The 21,461-nt window shown below is 42.8% G+C and overlaps 1 protein-coding gene across 1 annotated transcript in view; it reads right to left on the bottom strand.

The window, feature by feature from the left end:
* The window catches only part of LOC110524482 (copine-8-like), a 72,563-nt gene that overhangs the window by 46,924 nt on the left and 4,178 nt on the right, over positions 1 to 21,461 (bottom strand). The window contains exon 2 of the mRNA XM_021604185.3: positions 2,326 to 2,366. Coding sequence (XP_021459860.1) covers positions 2,326 to 2,366 — 41 coding nt within the window. The remainder of the gene's footprint in view (positions 1 to 2,325; positions 2,367 to 21,461) is intronic.

The following is a 21,461-nucleotide window of genomic DNA, read 5'->3' as shown; positions in this document are numbered from 1 at the left end:
ATCTCATATGTGTATACTGTATTCTATTCTACTGTATTTTAGTCTATGCCACTCCGACACTGCTCATCCTAATATTTATACATTCCTTAATTCCATTATTTTACTTTTAGGTTGTGTGTATTGCTGTGAATTGTTAGCTATTACTGAACTGTTAGAGCTAGAAACACAAGCACTTTGTTACACCCGCAATAACATATGCTAAACATGTGTATGTGACAAATAAAATTACATTTGACATGATACCACCCAAATGTATGGACCAAAATAACTAGAACATATCTTGTTTAAAATCAAACACACACACACAAACTGAGCCAATTCCCTCCACTGGGAGCAGTGTAACATTTTTATCAAATCCAGTTCATCAGAATCAGAGGGGTCAGAGCCCCCATCCACCTCTGAAAAGGGCTTCAATAGCCTCGGTCCATAGAATTAAGATGAGTGATTCTATACTGAACAAAAATATAAACACAACATGTAAAGTGTTGGTCCCATGTTTCATGAGCTGAAATAAAAGATCACAGAAATGTTCCTTATGCACAAAAAGCTTATTTCTCTCAAATTTTGTGCACAAATTTGTTTACATCCCTGTTAGTGAGCATTTCACATTTGCCAAGATAATCCACCCACCTGACAGGTGTGACATATCAAGAAGCTGATTAAACAGCATGATCATTACACAGGTGCACCTCGTGCTGGGGACAATAAAAGGCCACTAAAATGTGCAGTTATCACAATGCTACAGATGTCTCAAGTTGAGGGAGCATGCACTTGGCATGATGACTGCAGGAATGCCTACCAGAGCTGCTGCTAGAGAATTTAAAGTTAATTTCCCCACCATAAGCCACATCCAACGTTGTTTTAGAGAATTTGGCAGTACGTCCAACCGGCCTCACAACCCCAGACCACGCATAACCACGCCAGCTCCGGACCTCCACATTTGGCTTCTTCACCTGAGGATCGTCTGAGACTAGCCACCTGTACAGCTGAACTGAGGAGTATTTCTGTCTGTAATAAAGCCCTTTTGTGGGGGCAAACTCATTCTGATTGGCTGGGCCTAGCTCCCCAGTGGGTGGGCCTGGCTCCCAAGTGGGTGGGCCTATGACCTCACGTGCCCACCCATGGCTGTGCCCCTGCCCAGTCATGTGAAATCCATAGATTAGGGCCTAATTCATTTATTTAAATTGACGGATTTCCTTATATGAACTGTAGCGCAGTAAAATCATTGAAATTTTGTTCAGTATATTTCTATGCTACCTTCCCTTACTAGCTCTGTATGTATGCTAGTGAACAGAGCTCTGGAGATAATGTGGTAGCATCACATGCTTGCTATGGCAGAAGTCATGGCTCTTGGCCCACCTCAGTGTCAAGGCTCGCATGTTTCAGTGGGTTCGGCTAACAGTGTTGAAGAGAGCTGGCTGTTGTGTACGTGGTGTAATGTCATGTCATGTTTTGCTGTTGTGTGAGGTTGAGCTCAGCTGTCTGACTGCACAGAAACCCTGTCAGCTGCTAACGAAAGCTGGGATTGCATATGGTCCCCATGCATTAGGTTGGAACATGCACAATCACATGAACATACACACACACGAAAACACACACGTTGTGTTGTCAACAGTGTTGTCAAGTCTTATAGGCTAGCCTACCCTAATGTGTGTAAGGCTCCCTGTGGGCAGCATATGTGTGTGTGTGTGTGTGTGTGTGTGTGTGTGTGTGTGTGTGTGTCTTTGCCCCCCTGGCCTGCAGTACAGTGCTGAGGAGGTCTAATGCTGTGTGACTGAGGCCAGTACCGTCAGCACTGCAGAGACAGCACAAGTGCCTCCTTGGATAAACATACTACAGAAGCCAGCCAGCAGGCCCCTGGGATCAGATGGCCTTCCTCCCTCCTTGTGCTGAGTCTGACCACATCTCCTACAGTGGCCCAAATGTTCTCAATTTAAAGATGTACTAATATGGACACACTACACAAACGGATCCTTATCTCCATGACGGATATGGCTGTTAGGGTTGCAAAAATCCAGAAAGTACCATGATTTTTCAGAAATTTCTGTAATCGGCAGGGAATAAGGGAATCCTGCAACCTATGGCTGGTGTATATGACGACAATCTGTTTCTGCTCAGTCAAGTAGAGCTGAGATTACAACCTCTGACATATGCAAATGCCTGCTGATTCACAGGGGGAAGCACAAGAGAGAGAGAGAGACAGAGAAAGAGGGAGAGCCAGAGATAGCGAGCAAGAGCCAGCCAGAGAGAGAGAGAGCCAGAGAGAGAGAGAGCGAGAGAGCGAGGAAGAGAGCGAGAGGGTGTGTGTGTAGAAAACCATCTTACTTGGGTCTGATTTGGAGAATGTGTCTCTGTCCAGGAGATTTCTGTAAAACAAGAATGCAAAGAAACAAGCCATTATTCGTTGTTCAATATATTGTTAGGTAGTGATGTAGTCATGAATCTTTAGCCTAACTACATTTTAAAGGGGACTGAAAAATAAAGCATAAAATAAAGCACCCGGTACAGCCTATAGACATTTCTCCATTCATTTCTCAAACAAATAATCAAAATGCATTTTTTTTCTCCAATTTTGACACGCCCTTTGTCAAGTCAAGACTTAATCAGTCAAACGTACGACACCACTGTCTTGTCCTGCTTTAAGAATCGGCATGGAAGAGACAAGTCCCACTTCCTTCCAGGTGCACCGAGACAGTGAGGCACCCAGGAGTTCAAAAGCAGGGGGACGCGATTAGATATGCACACCATCACTTTTGCATCAGAGACTCGGAGAGGAACGGCGAGACGAAACGCCCCGGCACATAACAGAGTCAGTGGGAGGGGAGTCCCGGCATGCCTCGTTAGCAAGTCTCTGTGTGTGTGTGTGTGTGTGTGTGTGTGTGTGTGTGTGTGTGTGTGTGTGTATTTGTGATACATCAGCAGCAACAGGATCGGTCTGTTACTCTGTTTGGTTTCTAACTGCACTACATGCCACACTGGTTTGCACCAGGTGGTGAGTCCAGGTCCAACAAAGACGACTCAAAACCGCTCGCAGCTTGAATTCCTGCCGGATCCTATATGAAACTGCATCAAACTTTCATGCTCTGTTTTGTTGGGAGAGAGAGAGCGTGAGAGGGTTGGTTACCACTATCATGCTAGCTAGGTGTACACAGCATGGCGTTCATTGTGTGACAAGGCAGTCGAGCGGATTGCAGGGAGTGTCTTTAGGCGATTGATCGTTAGTGATGTATCTAGATCAACCACCCATGTTGTGCTGATCCCAGCGTGACCCAAATGGTATCACACTATGCCTGGCTGGCTGGCCTCTTTCAGAGCACAATTAGCCCCTTAGTTGACTGAAACCAAAAATAAGTGATAATAAGCAACAGAATTGCGCTGTTTATAACGGCTGGACACAGCTCGGTCTGGGAGAGCGTGTGGGTAGCCGTGATATCAAATACCAAATGTGTTATGCTTCGTTTGAAAAAATACCCAAAATGTGTTCTCTCCCCAGAGCCCATAGGTGGAAAGGGGTCAGGTGCAAGGAGCGGGAGGAACATGTGTGTGTGTGAGATAGAACAGGTGTGTGCATGTGCATGCATGCGTGTGTGTGTGTGTGTGTGTGTGTAACTCTACTCCAGCTGCCTCTCTCTCACTGACTGGTCATTCAGGGAAAATCTTTAAAAAATACCCTTTTCCCCCCCATCAACCACAGTCCAGGAATTTCAGGTGGGCCGAACAGAGTGCCTCCTCACCGTTCATCAAACATTTACGAGCACAGTCCCAACACACCATCAACATGCAGTACTAGCAGTCCCCTAACATCTCCCTTGTTCTACCCCCAAGTCTGACTTCTGTTCTAACTGCGTGAGTTGAGAGGGACCAACTTTCACCTGCGATGCCACTGGAGATGAGAGAGTGTCCCAAAAAGGGGTGCATTAAATATTCTTGACATTGGCGGTTGAGAGGACAACAAAAAGGGAAAGCTAGCCCAAGAGTACAGTATAAGAGCACTCTTTGACAGAGGGGCCAAGGTTGTTGGTGATATCAAATCGGTCTCCCAAGAGAAGCCGACTCATTATTCAAAACGATTATGTTACCACGACCTGTCACCAGCAAAGGCTATTGATGAAACGCCAATGTCTGATCATTAGACCTTTAGAGAATCAGACGGAGGCAGAGAGAAAAGAAAAAAAAACACAGACTCAGAGAAGCTGCTTCTGCTACCTATGCAGGTAAAGGACACACAGCACATTAACAATAATGAGAATCACTGAACAATGAATAAGAACTTTCATTCAACATTGCCAGACTGCTGCATTGACCAAACTGCTAAATTCTCACTAATCTTTCATTCTTTAAAATCTTTCTCCTCAAGTCTCCCTCCTCACCTCCATTCAATGTTTTGTCTCTCCATGATAGAAGTATAAATGAATGAGTTGCATCAGACAGAACACCCCTAACAGGCTGACCACACCGCTCGCATTCCTATTTCTGACGCAGATCGCGCTGCAATTCCTGCCTCTCCCGCCTCCTCATTGGTTTACAGAAGCAGGTACCCACGTGACATCTCCTCATTGGTTATACCCACGTGGGTGATTGAAAGACAAACTGTGTTGCCGGTCGGCTTAGTAATACTATGAATGTTTAGAAGCCAATCACCATATAAGTTCAAAGATGAAAAGGTCTGGAAGGAGGAGAGATGACCAGAAACAATTCGGTTGAACAGAGGACCTTGTGTAGAGGACCAGAGTAGATTACCTTGTGCATTTCATGTAAGATAACTCAATGTTTATATCCCATGACAAATTAGCTAGCAACAGCAAGCTAGCTAAATAGGACAAATTAGCTAGCAAGTGCAAGCTAACTAGCTAAATTGCCATAAATGTTTAATGCTTTTTGACCTGTCCCCAAATGAATGTCATTGGTTCAGAGTTTTTTTTTTATATTTTGAAATTGTGTTTCGTGATTGCATTTGGTGTAGGGGGACAAAATAAATGTATGCACGATGGCGCACGCGCGCAGCCTTTTTAAGCTGTGTAAGCTGTCTATTATTCATCCCGCAAAGCCAAAGTCACATGTAATGGCATTAGGCCTATGTGATATGGACAATTCTTCTTACACTAGCCATGCACACCCCCACCCTACTGTGAATATAATGTAAATGTCAAAAGCAGAGTTCTAAAAACCCACGGCAAACAACTACAGAGACGGGCCGAAGCACAGTCAAAGGTTCTTTATTCAATTCAAAACGTAGAAAAAAAGATGACAATAAGCGTAAAAAGAATGGTTCGCTTTAAAACCACTAAGCCCCCAGTTAGAAATGTATAGAAACCTATAGAGAGGCTAGTAGTTATGACTATAAGTAACACGAGCACTATGTGTACAGGGTAAAACTACTGTAGCACAGCAGCAAGAAGTCAGTGGGTTCCCGGTCGGACGGGTGCGTTGAACGTAATTCTCAAATTTCCTTTCATGTTTCGTTCGGGGGGGGGGGGCGTGTTTGGTCATTTGTTAGGAGAGGGAGGAGCTGACAGGGATTGACAAAAAGCGGTCTCATAGTCAATATTCCATGCCAATCTGTCGAATCACTGCACACCATGTGAGGCAAACAAATAGTTAATGCAATTTCACGGGTGATAAGGCGTTAAGTGAAGGCAAACGCTGTAAATAACACAGCACACTTGTAAAACAGGGGAGGATAGCAAAATGGGGCATGCTGAGAAGTGTTATCATAAACATGCTGATAACGTAAAATGCTAATAAGGTAGAATGGCAATCTCTAGTTTAAAAAAAGAGTCTCATTGATATGAGTGAAACAAACACTGTCCGAGTGAAATAAACACACTAGACCAAGTCTCTGGGGAAGACCGCATTCTGTTGTGATCAATGAGGTCAATGGCGTGGGACTAAAACAGACGCAGTGTAAATCAATGGACCTTCGAAAAAGAGAGACATCTCTGAAGTACCAGCAACAGTGTTTTGAAAATGAAAGCTATTAATAAAGAGTAGATAAAACACGTTCCACATTCTAACTAACTTCTGAGTGACTCAAGAATCGTGTCAAGAATTATAGGGCACTGCTCAAGGGGGAAAAAAACTATTTTGTAATGGGGGAGCAAGTCGAGAAAGACAGACAGAAACAGAGAGAGAAATAACCGTCAAACAATGTGAAAGTGATGGAGGTGCCCGCCGTCCTCTCTGTCAAGTAACTAGTTAATGTCACGGAGGAGCTGGTGTGGCCTTAATGAGACCAAATGGCTCTTCTGAAAAGCTCATTAACGTAGTCACTCAGCATGACCCCCCCCCCGGGGGCTGTGGCTCTGGCTCTGTGCCACTCACACAACCTTACAGTCCTGCCACTACACTGTTACCCTGGAAACCACCCTGTGGGGCTTGGCCTGGGACACTTCGAGGCGATACCCTGGAAACCACTTTAACCCACCCTGTGGGGCTCGGCCCGGGGCCACCTGACCTGAAGGCTACACAATCTTGATCTGCGTCTGTCCAGGTCTTGGTACTATTTAGGCCACTGGAGCCTCTATGCTCTGGGTCTTGAACAATTTAACCTTCTGTGGCCTCTATATTATGTCCTGCAGTGTTGTTAATTATTTGCCACAGCTCTATTAGCTCACAGGCAGGTTCGTAATTCGAACAAGGCTAGGAGGGCTGGGCACCCCCATAACCAATCAGGGCCATAAGAATATAAACATCAATATGGGCTCTCAAAATTGTCAAAGGTATTGACGTTGGGCACCCCTAAGAGACATCCAGCATCCCCCCGAGAGTAAAATATATAATTCTGTACAGAGCATAATTCACAGTATGCATGTGCTCATAGGAAACAGTGACTCTATTCATTCCTACCCAGGATGACACATCAACCTGCCTCCACTAAGATCTAAAGTCAAGTACCAGCAGGTCGGTGTCCCGGCTCAATACAGCCACATCACAGCCTTTCATATCCTTTCTGCCCAAAGGTCACACATAATACATCTGCCTCCCTCCCTCACGCAGCTCAGACCAGGCAGATATTAGCTTCTCAATCTAGGCTTCTGTAATGGAAACTTTCAAAATAAAAATAAATCTCTTAGAGAGTGCCACATGCACCTCATTTTTTGAAGGAATTAATTCTGCATAAAATACATATTGTATCTTAACATTTGTTTTTCGTGATCAATCCAATTTTTGTGGCGGGGGTGGTTAAAGGAAAAATTAAATATACATTTTACAATTTGGTACAGATAGAGGAAAAGACACAGGAGGACTACGTTTGGATTTGATCCCAATAGCCAGAAGTGGGAGACATACTGTAGGAAGCATTAAACTACAGAAATTCAGCCGTGGAAAGATATTCCATTTGAAAATAGATATTCTTCCGGTTAAAGTAATTGGAAGGTTCTACTGAGGACGGATTGAATTTGATTTGAGCATTCTGTTAAAGTATCTGCAAATGGTTGTATCTAAGGAAGGAAATACACTGTATCTACCGCTAAATATTTAAAATGGGAAACATTTTGCGATTCCAGAAATCCAACAGGGTCTTGAGAAGCAGTCGGGCTGAATTGATTAGATACATTTTATAACTTCAGATGAAGCTGAATTTATCTATGATCTTCAATGCGTTTGGGAGCGATTGAGATACATTGTCTAGATATCGGAAAATATTGTCTGCATATAATGAGATGAAATGATCAGTAGATTTGAGAGAATAAATAACTGCAAGAAACTGGTGAATTAATTACAGTGCATTTGGAAAGCATTCAGACCCCTAGCCTTTTCCACTTTGTTACGTTACAGCCTTATTCTAAAATGTATTAAATCATTTTTTCCCCCTTCAATCTACACACACACACACACACAAAATACCCCATAATGATAAAGGAAATATCAGATTTACATAAGTATTCATTTACAGCGATTACAGCCTTGAGTATTCATGCGTATGACCCTACAAGCTTGGCACACCTGCATTTGGGGAGATTCTCAGATTCTTCTCTGCAGATCCTCTCAAGCTCTGTCAGGTTGGATGGGGAGCGTCGCTGCACAGATATTTTCAGGTCTCTCCAGAGATGTCCGATCGGGTTCACGTCCGGGCTCTGGCTGGGCCACTCAAGGACATTCAGAGACTTGTCCCGAAGCCACTCCTGCATTGTCTAGGCTGCGTGCCTGACGCTTAAAAATATCCCCACAGCATCATGCTGCCACTACCATGCTTCACTGTAGGGATGGAGCCAGGTTTCCACCAGATGTGAGTTTGGCATTCAGGCCAATCTTGGTTCAACAGACCAGAGCATCTTGTTTCTCATGGTCTGAGAGCCCTTGAGGTGCCTTTTGGCAAACTCCATGCGGGCCGTCATGTGCTTTTTTACTGAGGATTGCCTTCCGTCTGGCCTCTCTACCATAAAGCCTGATTGGTGGAGTGCTGCAGAGCTGGTTGTCCTTCTGGAAGTTTCTCCAATCTCCACAGAGGAACTCTAGAGCCCTGACCAAGGCCCTTCTCTACCGATTGCTCAGTTTGGCCGGGTGGCCAGCTCTAGGAAGAGTCTTGGTGGTACCAAACTTCTTCCATTTAAGAATGATGGAGGCCACTGTGTTCATGGGGACCTTCAATGCTGCAGAAATGTGTTGGTACCCTTCCCCAGATCTGTGCCTTGACACAATCCTGTCTCGGAGCTCTATGGACAATTCCTTTGAACTCATGGCTTGGTTTTTGCTCTGACATGCACTGTCAACTGTGGGACCTTACAGTGCCTTGCGAAAGTATTCGGCCCCCTTGAACTTTGCGACCTTTTGCCACATTTCAGGCTTCAAACATAAAGATATAAAACTGTATTTTTTTGTGAAGAATCAACAACAAGTGGGACACAATCATGAAGTGGAACGACATTTATTGGATATTTCAAACTTTTTTAACAAATGAAAAACTGAAAAATTGGGCGTGCAAAATTATTCAGCCCCCTTAAGTTAATACTTTGTAGCGCCACCTTTTGCTGCGATTACAGCTGTAAGTCGCTTGGGGTATGTCTCTATCAGTTTTGCACATCGAGAGACTGAATTTTTTTCCCATTCCTCCTTGCAAAACAGCTCGAGCTCAGTGAGGTTGGATGGAGAGCATTTGTGAACAGCAGTTTTCAGTTCTTTCCACAGATTCTCGATTCGATTCAGGTCTGGACTTTGACTTGGTCATTCTAACACCTGGATATGTATATTTTTGAACCATTCCATTGTAGATTTTGCTTTATGTTTTGGATCATTGTCTTGTTGGAAGACAAATCTCCGTCCCAGTCTCAGGTCTTTTGCAGACTCCATCAGGTTTTCTTCCAGAATGGTCCTGTATTTGGCTCCATCCATCTTCCCATCAATTTTAACCATCTTCCCTGTCCCTGCTGAAGAAAAGCATGCCCAAACCATGATGCTGCCACCACCATGTTTGACAGTGGGGATGGTGTGTTCAGCTGTGTTGCTTTTACGCCAAACATAACGTTTTACATTGTTGCCAATAAGTTCAATTTTGGTTTCATCTGACCAGAGCACCTTCTTCCACATGTTTGGTGTGTCTCCCAGGTGGCTTGTGGCAAACTTTAAACAACACTTTTTATGGATATCTTTAAGAAATGGCTTTCTTCTTGCCACTCTTCCATAAAGGCCAGATTTGTGCAATATACGACTGATTGTTGTCCTATGGACAGAGTCTCCCACCTCAGCTGTAGATCTCTGCAGTTCATCCAGAGTGATCATGGGCCTCTTGGCTGCATCTCTGATCAGTCTTCTCCTTGTATGAGCTGAAAGTTTAGAGGGACGGCCAGGTCTTGGTAGATTTGCAGTGGTCTGATACTCCTTCCATTTCAATATTATCGCTTGCACAGTGCTCCTTGGGATGTTTAAAGCTTGGGAAATCTTTTTGTATCCAAATCCGGCTTTAAACTTCTTCACAACAGTATCTCGGACCTGCCTGGTGTGTTCCTTGTTCTTCATGATGCTCTCTGCGCTTTTAACGGACCTCTGAGACTATCACAGTGCAGGTGCATTTATACGGAGACTTGATTACACACAGGTGGATTGTATTTATCATCATTAGTCATTTAGGTCAACATTGGATCATTCAGAGATCCTTATTGAACTTCTGGAGAGAGTTTGCTGCACTGAAAGTAAAGGGGCTGAATAATTTTGCACGCCCAATTTTTCAGTTTTTGATTTGTTAAAAAAGTTTGAAATATCCAATAAATGTCGTTCCACTTCATGATTGTGTCCCACTTGTTGTTGATTCTTCACAAAAAAATACAGTTTTATATCTTTATGTTTGAAGCCTGAAATGTGGCAAAAGGTCGCAAAGTTCAAGGGGGCCGAATACTTTCGCAAGGCACTGTATATAGACAGGTGTGTGCCTTTCCAAATCATGTCCAATCAATTGAATTTACCACAGGTGGACTCCATTCAAGTTGTAGAAACATCTCAAGGATGATCAATGGAAACATGATCAATAGAAACATGAGCTCGACTTCGAGTCTCATAGCAAAGGGTCTGAATACCTATGTAAATAAGGTCTTTGTTCTTTATTTTTAATGAATTTTCAAAAATGTCTAAAAAGCTGTTTTTGCTTTGTCATTATGGGGTATTGTGCGCAGATTGATCAGGAAAATGCTTTATTTAATACATTTTAGAATAAGGCTGTAAAGTAACAAAATGTAGAAAAAGTCAAGAGGTCTGAATACTTTCCGGATGCATTGTAGTTGTGCCAAGCTTGTAGCGTCATATCCAAAACGACACAAGGCTGTAATCGCTGCCAAAAGGTGTTTCAACAAAAGTGCTGAGTGAAAGGGTCTGAATACTTATGTAAATGTAAACCTACTCATTCAAGGGTTTTGCTTTGTTTTTACTATTTTCTACATTGTAGAATAACAGTGAAGACATCAAAAGTATGAAATAACACATGGAATCATATAGTAACCAAAAAAAAGTGTTAAACAAATCTAAATATATTTTATATTTGAGATTCTTCAATGTAGCCACCCTTTACCTTGATGACAGCTTTGCGCACTCTTGCCATTCTCTCAACCAGCTTCACCTAAAATGCGTTTCCAACAGTCTTGAAGGAGTTCCCACATATGCTGAGCACTTCTTGGCTGCCTTTCATTCACTCTGCAGTCCAACTCATCCCAAACCATCTCAATTGGTTTGAGGTCGGGTGATTGTGGAGGCCAGGTCATCTGATGCAGCACTCCATCACTCTCCTCCTTGGTCAAATAGCCCTTACACAGCCTGGAGGCGTGTTGGGTCATTGTCCTGTTGAAATACAAATGAGCGCAAACCAGATGGGATAGCGTATCGCTGCAGAATGCTGTGGTAGCCATGCTGGTTAAGTGTGCCTTGAATTATAAATACGTTGGCTAAACTGGAACACTAGCGTGAGCCCATAGCAAATTAATGGAATCGAACGTTGGCAGAGCCTGTTTGACTGGAGTGATGCTTAGAATTGCATAAAAAATGTATCTATTTTTATTTTACCACTACAATCGGTTCGTCGGATAAAACTGGAAGAAACAGCTTGTGTAGAAAGTAAACATCGGCACCTCGATGGTGTCAACTGTGCTTATGTCTGCGTAATGAAAAAGTATGGAAAAAATAGAAACTTCTGACTATTTTTGGTCTAGCGATCGATGACAAACGATCTCGCTGCCCAGACTTACATAATTACAAAGAGGAGATTCTCCTGATTAAAATGGTGTCATGTAACAGTTTGCTTCCATTCCTCTCCTCGCCCCTACCTGGGCTCAAACCAGGGACCCTCTGCACACATAGACAACAGCCACCCTTGAAGCATCGTTATCCATCACTCCACAAAAGCCGCAGCCCTTGCAGAGCAAGGAGAACTACTTCAAGGTCTCAGAGCAAGTGACGTCACCGATTGAAACGCTATTAGCGCGCACCCTGCTAACTAGCTAGCTATTTCATACTGTTTACACTTGAAAAAAATCTAAATACAGACATTGTGAGATATTTGGCCAAATAGCCAGACATGCCTATATTTCCCCCATATGAAACAATGGGAAGACCGCAGAGTTCCAATATTATTTTTGGTTGGTTACATTTTGTTGTTTACATTTGAACTATAAAACAATGTGAGCAGGTCTCATTGCCAACAATAGCGAAGCAGGCATTGTGACATTGAACAATATGCTGGGAATAGAACGTTTGGAAGGTGAGTGGTGCCACGGTGCTCAATAGAACTAATAGGAGCTGGCAGGGTGAAAAATGCACAAAAATAAGCCGTTTTTTCGCGATTACTTCAAAACGACGGCAAGCAGCTGGGAAATATGGTCATATTATGAAACTGGGCGGATGTAATGAACTAGTTTTTATCAGAAAAGAACGTTGTGTCCAGCCTACTACCTACACGGATTTCAGAGCACTCGTCTGAGTGTACCAGAGCGCAGAATAATTACTTTACGAGCGCTCAACACCCGTTGAATATGGCCGGTGTCAGTAAACGTTGGGAAAAAAGCATAATTAAATTGGTTTCCAGCAGCACATTTACAGTCACCTCACCAACGCTCTGGTTAACACAAAAACTGCCTTACCAGCTCTGCTAGGGCGAGTAAAATGGTCAGAGTGGTCTCATTTGTGTCTGGAAGTAGCTAGCCAACATTAGCTTGTGTGCTTGACTGCCGTTCTAAGGCCAGATTGCTCAAATCAACCCTACTCCTCGACCCGAACGTCCAGTGTGCGCTCCGAGAGCGAAACGGTCAGAATTTACAAACTGACCATTTTTCTCTGAATGGAAACACCACAATATTAATTACATTAATTAAGACAAATTTCTTAAAATCAATCCCATATACTATGTTATTACAAAAAAGGTTTTAAATTCTCTGGTAATGCCAATATGAAATGCTATCAAATGCTTCTCAAAGATGCCCTCTTCTGGTCAAACTAGCAATAACTTGCAGTAACAGAAGAAATGGCTGAGAATTAAATGACGTGCCACAGAATACTGCAGCAGCACGCAGGGTGGGGGCCCTCCATTTGGCAAATCTGACCATAATTCTATCCTCCTGATTCCTGCATACAAGCAAAAACTATAGCAGGAAGTACCTGTGACTCGCTCAATACAGAAGTGGTCAGATGACATGGATGCTGCGCTACAGGACTGTCTATAAGGAGCTTTGTATGCATCTCTGTGTGTGGAGTAAAGGTGGTCTCTAGTTTTTTATCCTCTGGTTGCACATGTGACATGCTGGTAGAAATGAGGTAAAACAGATTTAAGTTTGGCTAAATTAAAGTCCCCGGCCACTAGGAGCGCCACTTCTGGATGAGCATGTTCTTGTTTGCTTAGGGCTTTATACAGCTCGTTGAGTGCGGTCTTAGTGCCAGCATCGGTCTGTGGTGGTAAATAGACGGCTACGAATAATATAAACACTCTTAGTAGATAATGCGGTCTACAGCTTATCATAAGGTATTCTACCTCAGGTGAGCAATACCTCGAGACATCTTTAATGTTAGACATCGCGCACCAGCTGTTATTGACAAATAGACACACATCCCCTTGAAAATCTATGATCAACAGCCAATTTGACAGACCTTGAAGAATTTAAAATAATAATGTCCAAAGTCCAAGTGTGCACATCTCTTAAGAGACTTACACAGAAAGTCTCACACCTGTAACCGCTAAAGGTGAATCTAACATGTATTAACATGAATACTTATGTAAATTACATATTTCTGTATTTCATTCTCAATAAATTAGCAAAAATGTCTAAAAACATGTTTTCACTTTGTTATTATGGGGTATTGTGTGTCGATCAGTGAGAAAAAAGTATATATTTAATCCATTTAGAATTCAGGCTGTAACAACAAAATGTGGAATAAGTTTTGGGGGATAAATAACGGTTATATATACTTTCTGAAGGCACTGTATCTACACCAACAAGCTCTCGCTGTAAAAATAGAAGTGTCTCCATGTTTCTCCAAATGTCAAATTTAGAAACTGCTGCTCTATATTGTACCTTTTCTCAAATTTCCAAGTTAAGGGTTAAGTTTAGGCACTCATTCCGAATGGCTAAGATAAGTGTCAAGATTTACGATAGGGTTAAAACATTAAGTTTAGGCCAGGGCCGGCGTTATGGGCAGGCCTTACGGGGCCTGGCCCGCCCTACCTACCATACCGCCCGTCCAAATAGAATATTGAAATATTGATCATTTATTTGATTGAGATACGTGCCAACAGAAAGACACATCAATCTCAGTTAAAGCATTCGAGCGAGCGAAACAGCGCCCCTCTGTCTCAGTATATGTAGCCCATGTATGTGATACTGTCTGGACCAAAAGAGTATGGCATGTCATACTATTTCTATCCAGACAGCATCAGATACACGGGCACATATAGAAGGGAGCTGTTTCGCTTGCTCGGATGCTTTCTCACATGATATAGTTTCAGCAGAGAGGAAGAGGCGAAGCGAGAGGGCTCACTTTCGCCAAAATCTGTCCAGTATAAGCTCAATGCCTTTCTATGGGGATAATATGCAGACCTATGCTTGTCGCCTGCCTTCCCGCTTTTGGGACAAAGACTCCCATTGTCAGGGCGGAGACATGAGCATCTCGTCATTATATACAGAGCTCTGGTTTCAACCTCTTGAGAATTGGAAAGGAAAGTTGGTGGGTGCAATGTACTGTTAGGATGCTGGATTGCCCTAAAGTAAATTGATTTCATTAAAAATACTTGACCAGGGAGCATGACTTAGCCACAGTGGATCATTCTTAATAAAACATTTTTGCTGCGGATTGTTTAAAATCAAAGTGTATTTGTCACGTGCGCCGAATACAACAGGTATTAGGTGAACAATAAGTAAGTAAAGAAATAAAAACAACAGTAAAAAGACAGTGAAAAATCGTAAGTGTGTTCGGGATCCTGCGATTTGGGGTATTGTGATTGGCAAAAGGATTATCTAACTTAGTTGCAGCTGTCAGTGAAAAGTGTCTCAAACATGTGTGAAGATAACTGTAATATTTGTGTTGTGGAGAAAATGACCAGGCAGGAGACAGGAGAACATGCAACATTTAAAATTATTCTTAAACGTTATTGTAGTATCTGTGATCTATATCTGTTACTAAGCAGTGATGTATTACTGCAGTGTCACGTTACCACACCTAATATGATATGCTGAAGAGCACGAGCACGTGCATGGGGGCATTACCACGCTGAAACAGGAAAAGGCCTTCCCCAAACTGTTGCCACAAAGATGGAAGAACAGAAACGTCTATTACGTTTTTTTTATTCCATATTTAACCTTTATTTACAGTTGAAATCGGAAGTTTACATGCACCTTAGCCAAATACATTTAAACTCAGTTTTTCACAATTCCTGACATTTAATCCTAGTAAACATTCCCTGTCTTAGGTCAGTTAGGATCACCACTTCATTTTAAGAATGTGAAATGTCAGAATAATAGTTGAGAGAATTATTGATTTCAGCTTTTATTTCTTCAATCACATTCCCAGTGGGTCAGAAGTTTACATACACTCAAATAGTATTTGGTGGCATTGCCTTTAAATTGTTTAACTTGGGTCAAACGTTTTGAGTAGCCTTCCAGAAGCTTCCTACAATAAGTTGGGTGAATTTTGGCCCATTCCTCCTGACAAAGCTGGTGTAACTGAGTCAGGTTTGTAGGCCTCCTTGCTCGCATACGCTTTTTCAGTTCTGCCCAGAAATTTTCCTAAGGATCGAGATCAGGGCTTTGTGATGGCCACTCCAATAACTTGACGTTGTTGTCCTTAAGCCATTTTGCCACAACTTTGAAAGTATGCTTGGGGTCATTGTCCATTTGGAAGACCCATTTGCAACCAAGCTTTAACTTCCTGACTGATGTCTGAGATGTCGCTTTTCCTCCTTATGATGCAATCTATTTTGTGAAGTGCACCAGTCCCTCCTGCAGCAAAGCACACCCACAACATGATGCTACCACCCCCGTGCTTCACGGTTGGGAGGTTATTCTTCAGCTTGCAAGCCTCCCCCTTTTTCCTCCAAACATAACGATGGTCATTATGGCCCAACAGTTCTATTTTTGTTTCATCAGACCAGAGGACATTTCTCCAAAAAGTATGATCTTTGTCCCCATGTGCAGTTTCAAAGCGTAGTCTGGCTTTTTTATGGTGGTTTTGGAGCAGTGGCTTCTTCCTTGCTGAGCGGCCTTTCAGATTATGTCGATATAGATTATGTCGACTTGTTTTACTGTGGATATACAGTCGTGGCCAAAAGTTTTGAGAATGACCCAAATATTCATTTTCACAAAGTCTGCTTCCTCAGTTTATTTGATGGCAATTTGCATATACTCCTGAATGTTATGAAGAGTGATCCGATGAATTGCAATTATTTGCAAAGTCCCCCATTGCCATGCAAATTAACTGAATCACCCTGAAACGTTTCCACTGCATTTCAGCCCTGCCACAAAAGAACCAGCTGACATCATGTCAGTGATTCTCTCGTTAACACAGGTGTGAGTGTTGACGAGGTCAAGGCTGGAGATCACTCTGTCATGCTGATTGAGTTCGAATAACAGACTGGAAGCTTCAAAAGGAGAGTGGTGCTTGGAATCATTGTTCTTCCTCTGTCAATCATGGTTACCTGCAAGGAAACACGTGCCATCATCATTGCTTTGCACAAAAAGGGCTTCACAGGCAATGATATTGCTGCCAGTAAGATTGCATCTAAATCAATCATTTATCAGATCATGAAGAACTTCAAGGAGAGCGGTTCAATTGTTGTGAAGAAGGCTTCAGGGCGCCCAAGAAAGTCCAGCAAGCGCCAGGATCGTCTCCTAAAGTTGATTCAGCTGCGGGATCGGGGAACCACCAGTACAGAGCTTGCTCAGGAATGGCAGCAGGCAGGTGTGAGTGCATCTGCACGCACAGTGAGGCGAAGACTTTGAGGATGGCCTGGTGTCAAGAAGGGCAGCAAAGAAGCCACTTCTCTCCAGGAAAAACATCAGGGACAGACTAATATTCTGTAAAAGATACAGGGATTGGACTGCTGAGGACTGGGGTAAAGTCATTTTCTCTGATGAATACCCTTTCCGATTGTTTGGGGCATCCGGAAAAAAGCTTGTCCGGAGAAGACAAGGTGAGCGCTACCATCAGTCCTGTGTCATGCCAACAGTAAAGCATCCTGAGACCATTCATGTGTGGGGTTGCTTCTCAGCCAAGGGAGTGAGCTCACTCACAATTTTGCGTAAGAACACAGCCATGAATAAAGAATGGTACCAACACATCCTCCGAGAGCAACTTCTTCCAACCATCCAGGAACAGTTTGGTGATGAACAATGCCTTTCCCAGCATGATGGAGCACCTTGCCGTAAGGCAAAAGTGATATCTAAGTGGCTCGGGGAACAAAACATCAATATTTTGGGTCTATGGCCAGGAAACTCCCCAAACCTTAATCCCATTGAGAACTTGTGGTCCATCCTCAAGAGGCGGGTGGACAAACAAAAACCCACAAATTCTGACAAACTCCAAGCATTGATTATGCAAGAATGGGCTGCCATCAGTCAGGATGTGGCACAGAAGTTAATTGACAGGTTGCCAGAGCGGATTGCAGAAGTCTTGAAAAAGAAGGGTCAACACTGCAAATATTGACTCTTTGCATCAACTTCATGTAATTGTCAATAAAAGCCTTTGACACTTATGAAATGCTTGTAATTATACTTCAGTATTCCATAGTAACATCTGACAAAAATATCTAAAGACACTGAAGCAGCAAACTTTGTGAAAATTAATATTTGTGTCATTCTCAAAACATTTGGCCACGACTGTAGGTACTTTCTACCCGTTCCCTCCAGCATCTTCAAAAGGTACATTGCTGTTGTTCTGGGATTGATTTGCACTTTTCGCACAATCATCATCTCTAGGAGACAGAACGCATCTCCTTCCTGAGTGGTACGAAGGCTGCGTGGTCCCATGGTGTTTATACTTGCGTGCTATTGATTGTACAGATGAACGTGGTACCTTCAGGCGTTTGGAAATTGCTCCCAAGGATGAACCAGACTTGTGGAGGTCTAAAAAAAAATTCTGAGATCTTGCCTGATTTCTTCTGATTTTCCCATTATGTCAAACAAAGAGGCACTGAGTTTGAAGGTAGGCCTTGAAATACATCCACAGGTACACCTCCAATTGACTCAAATTATGTCAATTAGCCTATCAGAATCTTCTAAAGCTATTCTGGAATTTTCAACTTAGTATATGTAAACTTCTGACCCACTGGAATTGTGACACAGTGAATTATAAGTGAAATAATCTGTCTGTAAATAATTGTTGGAAAAATGACTTGTGTCATGCACAAACTAAATGTCCTAACCGACTTGCCAAAACTATAGTTTGTTAACAAAAAATTTGTGGAGTGGTTGAAAAACGAGTTTCAAATGACTCCAACCTAAGTGTATGTCAACTTCTGACTTCAACTGCAACTTGGCAAGTCTAGTATGTCATTATATGCTGTAGTGTTAAGATTTTCCTTCACTGGAACTAAGAGGCCTAGCCCAAACCATGAAAAACAGCCCCAGACCATTACTCCTCCTCCACCAAATTTTACATTTGGCACTATGCATTGGGGCAGGTAGCATTCTCCTGGCATCCGCCAAACCCAGATTACTCCATCGGACTGCCAGATGGTGAAGCGTGATTCACCATTCCAGAGAACGGGTTTCCACTGCTCTAGAGTCAAATGGCGGCGTACTTTAAACCACTCCAGCCGACGCTTGGCATTGTACATCTTAGGCTTGTGTGCGGCTGCTCGGCCATGGAAACCCATTTCATGAAGCTCCCGATGAACAGTTCTTATGCTGACGTTGCTTTGAGGCAGTGTGGAACTGAGTGTTGCAACCGAGAACAGACGATTTTTACACACTCAGCGGTCCCATTCTATGAGCTTGTGTGGCCTCCCACTTTGTGACTGAGCAGTTGTTGCTCCTAGTCATTTCCACTTCACAATAAGAGCACTTAGAGTTGACCGGGGCAGCTCTAGCAGGGCAGAAATGTGATGAACTGACATGTTGGAAAGGTTGCATTCTATGACGGTGCCATGATGAAAGTCACCATGTTCTTCAGTAAGGCCATTTTACTGCCAATGTTTGTCTATGGAGATTGCATGGCTGTGTACTCGATTTTATACACCTGTCAGCAACGGGTGTGGCTGAAATAGCCAAATCCAGTAATTTGAATGGGTGTCCACATACTCTTGTATATAGAGTGCATTTGGAAAGTATTCAGACCACCTGACCTTTTCCACATTTTGTTAAATTAAAGCCTTATTCTCAAATGGATTAAATAATTTTTCCCCCCTCATGAATCTACACACAATACCCCACAATGACAAAGAAACAACAGGTTTCTGGACATTTTTGCTAATTCATTAAAAATAATAAACTGAAATATTACATTTACATAAGTATTCAGACCCTTTACTCAGTACTTTGTTGAATAATCTTTGGCAGCAATTATACCCTCAAGACTTCTTGGGTATGACACTACAAGCTTGGCACAATTGTATTTGAGAGTTTCTCCCATTCTTCTCTGCATATCCTCTCAAGATCTGTCAGGTTGAATGGGGAGCGTTTTTCAGGTCTCTCCGGAGATGTTAGATCGGGTTCAAGTCCGGGCTCTGGCTGGGCCATTCAGGAATATTCAGAGACTTGTCCCGAAACGTAGAAGTGGCTCTTGGCTGTATGCTTAGGGTCTTTGTTCTGTTGGAAGGTGAACCTTCACCCCAGTCTGAGGTCCTGAGCGCTCTGGAGCAGGTTTTCATCAAGTATCTCTCTGTACTTTGCTCCGTTCATCTTTCCCTCGAATCCTGACTGATCTCCCAGACTGCCGCTCAAAAACATCCCCACAGCATGATGCTGCCACCACCATGCTTCACCGTAGGGATGGTGCCAGGATTCCTCCAGATGTGACGCTTGGCATTCAGGCCCAAGAGTTCAATCTTGGTTTCATCAGACCAGAAAATCTTGTTTCTCATGCTCCGAGAGTCCTTTCGGTGCCTTTAGTCAAATTCAAGCGGAATGTCATGTGCATTTTACAGAGGTTCTCTCATCTTCGCACTGTCAGATTGACCATCGGATTCTTGGTCATCTCCCTAACCAAGCCCCCCCCCCCCCCCCCCCCGACAGATTTTAATGTGAATATTCTAAAATCTGCATATTAAACAACATGAGCATTTCATGGTTTTGGCACCAGACAAGGTGACCGAGAATACATTTGCAGGACATTAATATGCATTCAGATCTGACTTGGTACAGCCAGCACTATCAAACTAGGGATATTGGCAAAATGAGCAGCATTTACATGTCCTGAAAAACAGCCTATAACAAATGACAAAAAAAAACAACATATTCCTTGTGTTTCAATGGATAGCATATGCTAAACTTCATAGCCTATATCTTTTACTGTTTCTTATGCTACTTTCCTAAAACAATTATTGTCCACCTCACGGCTCACCTGTGGGAGATTTGAGCACTAAATGCATCAGGGCATTGCATGTATAGGCCTTTAGGCTCAGGTATCTACTGTATGATATTAGAGAAGCTTAGGCCTATCCCAAGAGAAAGAAATGCATGTCACCAGCATATCTCAACGTCAGATAGCTACTGCGTCTGCTATACAAATGTAGACTTGCAGAAGGAGGTTCATTTGTTCATGTTCAATCACAGTATTTTGTATAAAGAAGAGCATAATATTGCTAGATTATAAGGCGTAACTCTGGTAGGCCTTAAAGCATCCTGCCTCGCCTCAAGTTCAACTGTTGGGAGTCAGTTTGAGTGTTGGTGCGCACGGCCTTCATTTCACAGGCTTGCAGTAGCTAAAGCTTAATAATGGCCACACCAAACCTTCACAAAAGCTTCTAAACTTTATTAAGGTAATATCAAAAGTAAATCAAACAATTGATTATAGGGACTATAAGTGCAGGCTATTATATTGTGACAAACACAGCATTACAAACTGTGAAGGACCTTGGCGTTACTCCTGACCATGATCTCTCTTTTGACGAACATATCAAGAATGTTTTAAGGACAGCTTTTTTGCATCTACGTAACATTGCAAAAATCAGAAATGTTCTGTCAAAAATAAAAAATACAAAAAATGAATCCATGCTTTTGTCACTTCTAGGTTAGACTACTGCAATGCTCTACTTTCCGGCTACCCAGATAAAGCACTAAATAAACTTCAATTAGTGCTAAATACGGCTGCTAGGATCCTGACTAGAACCAAAACATTTGATCATATTACTCCAGTGCTAGCCTCCCTACACTGGCTTCCTGTTAAGGCAAGGGCTGATTTCAAGGTTTTACTGCTAACCTACAAAGCATTACATGAGCTTGCTTCTACCTATCTTTCCAATTTGATCCTGCCGTACATACCTACACATATGCTACAAGACACAGGCCTCCTAATTTTCCCTAGAATTTCTAAGCAAACAGCTGAAGGCAGGGCTTTCT

This window comes from Oncorhynchus mykiss, chromosome 1 (assembly GCF_057628025.1).
Source record: "Oncorhynchus mykiss isolate SJ-2025 chromosome 1, ASM5762802v1, whole genome shotgun sequence".
Lineage (NCBI taxonomy): Eukaryota > Metazoa > Chordata > Actinopteri > Salmoniformes > Salmonidae > Oncorhynchus > Oncorhynchus mykiss.
The sequence above is the reverse complement of the archived record's forward strand: the minus strand, read 5'-3'. Positions and strand labels throughout refer to the sequence as shown.